The 6,864-nt window shown below is 37.7% G+C and overlaps 1 protein-coding gene across 1 annotated transcript in view; it reads right to left on the bottom strand.

The window, feature by feature from the left end:
• The window catches only part of WRN (Werner syndrome RecQ like helicase), a 125,924-nt gene that overhangs the window by 101,271 nt on the left and 17,789 nt on the right, over positions 1-6,864 (bottom strand). The window contains 1 exon segment of the mRNA XM_008051979.2: positions 4,371-4,467. Within this exon segment, the coding sequence (XP_008050170.1) occupies positions 4,371-4,467 (97 nt within the window).

The raw sequence follows: 6,864 nt of genomic DNA on the forward strand, positions 1-6,864 counted from the left end.
TTATTTATTGTAGAGATGAGGTCTTGCTGCCCAGGCGGGTCTCGAACCCGTGGGCCCAGGCAATCTACTCACCTCACCCTCCCAAAAGCGTGGGATCACAGGCTGAGCCACCAAGCCCGGCCACTAAGTAACTTTAAAGGCTATATTATAACCACACCTGGTTAGTTGGAATAGAAAACCACTGCTGGAGTGTAAAATGAGGCACCCTTTCTTATCTATTTGTTGTAGAGTTTACTGAGGTAATTTTAAAGTGTTTCATAAAGTCAGAAATTAGAGGGAATGAAGGGAATATGATGAACAGAGACATGTTTTTTGTTTCAGTCATAATATTTCTGTATTTAAAATCAATGCTTAATAAAATCTGATATGCCTTTAAAATTTTATATTAAAGACTCAAGTAAAAATATGATCTTTCATAGAACATACCACCAAAAGTGCTGAGTTATTTCATAAGTTATTTTCACACTGAAAACAGCATTCCAAAGTTGGGCTCAAGCCTAGGTGGACAAAGTCCACATTAACACAAACAAAATCAAGAGCAAAACTAAACTCAAACACTAAAAACACACCAATTTTAACATTCTAAAATTCCTTATATCTTACAAATAACATTTAGCATTACATATAGCTATTCAAGTATACGAACTATATGTAAATAGTCGAGTAGGAACATGTGATACAGTTTAATTGTTAAATGCACAATGAATGCTGTAACATACAGGCATAGCAACAATGGCACCAATGGACTGACAAAACTGTAAGGTCTCATTTATCCAGCACTAGCTTCAAAGAATGACATATTTCATATAAGATAGCTAATATTTACTTTAACAAATACCAAAGGTTATTCTCCCTTCTTCAGTAAAGCACCGTGTACTGTTCCTTCTTTCTTAGGATTGCTTTATGCATATTAGTAGCCTGCAGACATCCTCAGCACCATACAGAATGTCAAGTACATGACAGCAATACAACAGATGTATACTGAATTTAAATCAATGACTAAGCAGTACTATACAACATCTTGAGGGCCCAATGAAGCATAAATCTGTTTCCTTCTGTAACAAACCTCGAACTGCTCTAAGAGTTCTTAGTTCTAATTTTTATATAGTTTTGTCCACTCTTTCACAGATTGCCAGCTGTCACTTCCAGCTGTTGTCATGTGCATACCTTATTAACACCACTTTCATTTTAACTAGATACCCAAGCTTGTTAAACTGCATCTATAAACAAAAAGCCAATACACTCTGAATGTGGCCTCTTGCACCCCACAGGAAATGCAGAAAGAGAGCCTGAATACATGCTATGGTACATATTTTGACTGTTAGAGGACTTTTTTGTTTCCTCCTGGTTCTAAGGTATAATCCAGTTAAGTATTACTGTAAATTTGTTACAAAGAACACTAGTTCTTGTTTTGACACAAAAACTTTTCAAGATGAGTATTTTCCATTCTCAAATTGTAATAAAACCTATTTAGTTTTGATATGTGAAAATTGATCATACGAATTGTGTCATTCCTGTCTATTAGGGTCACACTCCCAGTGGGGCCTCTGGAATGTTAGGTCAGGCCCACGGGGTGTGAGTATGCCTGGTGTGCAATCCGATATCACATGAAAAATGCAAAGAATTACACAGAAGTTAGATTAGAAAATATAGTTTATTTAGAAAGTAAATTAGAGAGAGAAAGAAAGAGGAGATTCACCTCCCCAAGGTAGGGAAGGGGGCCAAAGCCAGGAAGTATGGCGACAGCCCTAGTTCAAAGAGCACATAGCCACACCAGAGTCTAGTAAGGCAATGGCAGAATGGCTGCTCATGACTGAGTGCTTTTAACCACTGGATGGGGAAAAGTTATTAAAGGTGATTGGGTGGTGATCTGCTCTGCCTCATTACAAAGGGGCAAGTAAGCACAGGTACTAATGTCAGGTGATGCACAGCAGCCAGATGGGTGGATTAGTCACATGATTGCTGCAATGGTGGTGGGCTAGATGGGAAACAAGGGAAGGGGTTTTTCCTGCAAGAGACTTGTCAGAGGTTGCAATTCACAAACTCCTTAGCAAAAAGGTGGTCTATTAACATTTCTATGGCTCTGTCCTTGTCTTGTATCTAATTGATAGAGATTTGCCTAGGGGGTAAGGTAGGCTGCCTCTTGGCCCCCCAGTAGAATGTCTGAACACTTCCTAAAACCTGCCTATTGGAAATTTTTCTATGTCTATCCTGTGCTAGAGTCAAAGTATGTCAGGGGCAAAGTCAAAGCAAAAATGGCTATGATAAGGCAAAAAGACTATGCCAAACTAAGTTTATCCTAGGTTTCTATAGGTAACTCCTTTCACTGTCATACCCAACTAAATGAGAGTGGAGGAAGGTCAGGGGGGAAAAGCACACAGGACACAACATTGCTCCATGAATGTAATTCTCTCTGCAAGTTGGGCTACTGAAACTGCCTATTATAACTGAAACCCATTTTATCTAACAGCTACTGAAACAACCTGCTTGACTCTGAAACTAGTTTTACCCACCACAATTACTCAGTAATCAAGAGCTTGCCATGTCCCCAAAACCTTACTAGTGTCAGTGAACTTCTTCAGAAAAACACATAACATTTATCCTTTTTATATAACCACCAACCTTCTTAGTTTCTTTGTATACACCAAAGACTAATGAGTTCACTTTATGCCCCAAACTGCAATTCTTCCTAATTAAAGCATTTTAAATTTAGAGATTTGCTCTTATTTTATTTGACTTGGACAGACATTATAAAGCAAAGCACTATGTATATGTAATTTGTATCCAGTAAATATTTTGCTGGTACAAAAATCTAAAACTGTATATAAAAATCACATAAAGGGTAATTTTTCTGATTTTATGATAGAAAAAAAGGTAAAAACAAGGAAGAAATGGCTTTACTGGTATCCTTCCCCATTTGAAAGTTATACAAAAACTACTAAAACAAATTTCTAGAGATAAAAATGACTGAAAAGAGCTCAATTTCCACATCACATTTTCAAGTCTCTCAATCAAAATCTATCATAAATTTCATCCAAAAAAGAATACATTAACATTGCATTATTTTCAAGTCATATTTCTTTCTGTTCCAACTAAGGGCTTCATGTTTTTACAAAGTATTTTTTGGCTCAAAATTATATTACCATATTGTAATTGTTCACTGCTTAAGAGCATTCCTGCTTTAAAGATTAAACAAGTCATTCAGCAATTAAGACCAGAGCAAAGTCTGGTTCCAAAAAAGAGTTAGTTACACAGCACTTACAGTCCAAAGTCTATTCATCTGTATAGAATACCTTATCCAGATATCTTAAGTTACCTAATACACTAGCAGCTATAAAACAATCTTTAAAATTCGAATGTCTTTTGTTCTAATAGTCTACTAATTAAATAGAATTATTAAATAATAATCAAATAGGCCAAAAAATGAAGCTACTAACCATAAAAGTTGTTTTTATTTAAAGATTTCTAGTGAACTATAAATGTAATTAAATAAAAGACATTGACAGAAAAAAAAATGATGTTGATTCTTTTTTTTCCTTTTATTTTTTTTTTTTTGAGACTAATTTTTTTTTTTCAAGTCAGAGTCTCACCCTGTCACCCAGGCTGGAGTGCAGTAGCACACATACGGCCACCGAAGTCTCAACCTGTTGGGCTCAGGCGTTCCTTCCATCTCAGCCTTCCAAGAAACTGGAACTACAGGCATGCGTCACCATGCCCTGCTAATTTTTTTATATACTGTAGACACGAGGTCTCACCATATTGCTCAGGCTGTCTGGAACCCATGGATTCAAGCAATCCTCTTGCCTCAGTCTCCCAAAGTGCTCAGATTACAGGCCTGAGCCACCACGCCTGGTTGATTCTTTTTTTTTCTTAAAGTGCTTTTATCTGCTTTGCTTTGACAAAAAATATAATTTCAAAAAGTATAATATAAACACAATTTATATTTCTTTGTTTCATAAAACATCCTATAAAGCAGACAAAAAAGTCTTCAATCTTTGGATTCACTATTTAACAACTGGAAATAAATTCCCGCCTGGGCAACTTGGCGAGACCTCATCTCTACAATAAAATCAAAAATGAGCCGGGCAAGGTAGCGTGCGCCTGTAGTTCCAGCTACTTGTAAGGCTGAGGTGGAAGGATCGCTGGAGCCCAGCTGGTCGAGGTTGCGGTAGCCAGGAGTACCCACTGCACTCCAGTCTGGGCGACAGATTGAGACTCCAACTAAAAAAAAAAAATTTCTCAAATTTATACGTCGGTCTGTGTGTATGTGTAGTCAAGCAAATTTGTTTATCTTAATAAGCAGTAATTCTTCATATAGAGGAAAATGTGATAAGAATAAACAGAATTGATAGAAACAGATAATATTTAACCTCTGTGGATTTTCCAGTTTTCTAAAAGTGTCAGGAAGATGCTTAGCCAGATCCATCACCTCCTCAGAAATTGAAGTCAGCTGTTTCTTTATATCCTCTGGGGGAAAAAAAATTCAATATTAATTTTCAAACCACAAAGCAGAGATATTCATTTAGCTACTTCATTAAATAGTACTAGAGCTCAGATTTTCATTTTTTTTCCTTAAATGAATTCCAACAAAAAGACTTCCTGTTCAATCCCCAAATCACCTCAGTCACTTCCTTTTCAAATTTTTGCTGTTTAAATTTTAAAATAAATTTCAAATGATCTGCAGTCATACATATTACAATGTAGTAGCTATAGACTAGGCAGAAAGAGAAGATATAAATGAGAATATGAACATATCTTCACTATTTCAAAATCAGAAATTAATATAACACTATGTGGGCAGTTATTAATAATACAATCTGGTAAACATAACCTTATCCAACAGTCACTACTCATCGCCCTCATTACCAGCCATCACCAAAATAAAATGCCTTTCTAGAGCACAGTGGCACACTCCTGTAATCCCAGCACTTTGGGAGGCTGAGGTGAGAGGACTGCTAGAGCACAGGAGTTTGAGACCAGCTTGAACAACACAGCAAGACCACATCTCTACAAAAAATTTAAAAAGTTAGCCAGGCTTGGGAGGTTGAGGCGGTAGGATCGCCTAAGCCCAAGAGGTTGAACCTATGGTGAGCTATGATCATGCCACTGCACTCCAACCTAGGTGACAAGAGAGTCCAATTTTTTTAAAAAGGCCTTTCTAATCATTCAGCGATCATCTCTCAAATTCTCAATTTCATTCTGTCTGGTACATCATTATCCATCAACAGCACAAAACCTGCCCTTCTTTCCCAAACCTTTCCCCTGCTTAGAATTTCATCACCACTTCTCTTGTCCTTCAAAAAGTTTAGCTTCTCTAAAACATATGATACAGAACTATTGATACATAACCTGTTATTCCAGATTACTACAGTTATCTTGTGATCTCAAAATAACATCCTTCCATTTACTGAAGACCTCGGTGCCTGGTTCATTAACTGTCTTTCCCTCCTGTAATGTTCATCTCCTTCTTCTCCCTCCTCCTCCTCTTCTTCCTTCTCTTCCCCCTCCTCTTCCTTCTTCTCCTCTTCTTCCTCCTCCTGTGATCATTCCTAGCAATTTCAACACCAAGAGATGTTCCATCCCCAAGTGTGGCCTTTTCAGTTCCTTGACCCTCCATTTCCAACATTTTTTTCCTCAACTGGTCTTAGCCACCCAACTCCATAGTAATACCCTTGACCTTGTAATAGCCAATAAAATCATCATTTGAATTTAAGCATGCCACCCTCTCAATACAAGTCTGCCTAGCTTTCTTTCCAGCATGCTTTCCCCAATCATTCTTTAACAATTTCAGAACCAAATTCATTGACCCTCCCACTTTTTCCTTACCCATTATCCTCTCCACACCCACTTCCCACCCTATCTTGCTTTACTTTCTTACCCATATTAATCATTCCTTTGTATGATTCTCAACTCTGCTGCTCTTTCTTCCTCTCCCTCCATAGTACTTACCTGGAAAAACTCCCACTCAAATCAAACCCAGTTTTTTTTTTGTTGTTTTGTTTTTATCTACTTGATGCCTATACACTCAAGCAGTCAAATATATGAAAATAAAATACAATTCATGGCACAGACTTCAAATGAACCCTCAGTACTGACTGCTAATTCTACGTGTCCCACTTTCCTACTCTCAAAGTGACTATATTTCACAACTTTTCCTTTCTCTTTGGGCCTCCACCACCCACTTGACACTCCTTTTACTCAGGAAACAACTTCACCTCTTACTTCACTAAGAAAATCTAAACAAAAACAAGAGAACTACCTCATCTTCCCACCCCACAATGTGCCATTCTGTCTTCATATCTCTACTCCCAGACACAGCAAAATACCTTGAAAGAGTTGTCTACACTCACTGTCTCTATTTTTCTGTTCCTGTTTTCTCCTAAACCAACTCCAACTAAGCTTTCACTCCAATTAATATAGCAAAACTGCTTTTGAAAAGGTCATTGATGGCCTTCCCACTGTTAAAACTAATTGTTAATGCTAAATCCTCATCTCTCTCAAACTCTCCAATGATTGAAACAGCTGACATGTTGGGAGCCAGCCATGGAGGCCCGCCTAGCGTTAAGGATCCAGGCAGGCTGCAGACCCTGAGACCACTAGAATGAGTTCAGGAGCTGAAGGCCCATTCCCTCTTCCCTTCTTTGCTGTTTGGCACCTTCCACTAGCAGGGACTTGGATGATCTAAGCATGAAAGTTCTGAGAGTACGACAGGCATAGCTTACTTTAGGAGTCCATTGTTCCCGTTTCTCACAGACTGCGGTTTCGTCATTAAACTTAACATAACTCAAACTCAGGTCACATTTGGGAGCCTTTAATATGGTACAAGCTTCTTTTAAGATTTAATAGTATATTTGTAGAATTAGT

Source organism: Carlito syrichta, unplaced genomic scaffold (genome assembly GCF_000164805.1).
Source record: "Carlito syrichta isolate Samal-C Ts95f unplaced genomic scaffold, Tarsius_syrichta-2.0.1 Scaffold249669, whole genome shotgun sequence".
Taxonomy (NCBI): Eukaryota; Metazoa; Chordata; class Mammalia; order Primates; family Tarsiidae; genus Carlito; species Carlito syrichta.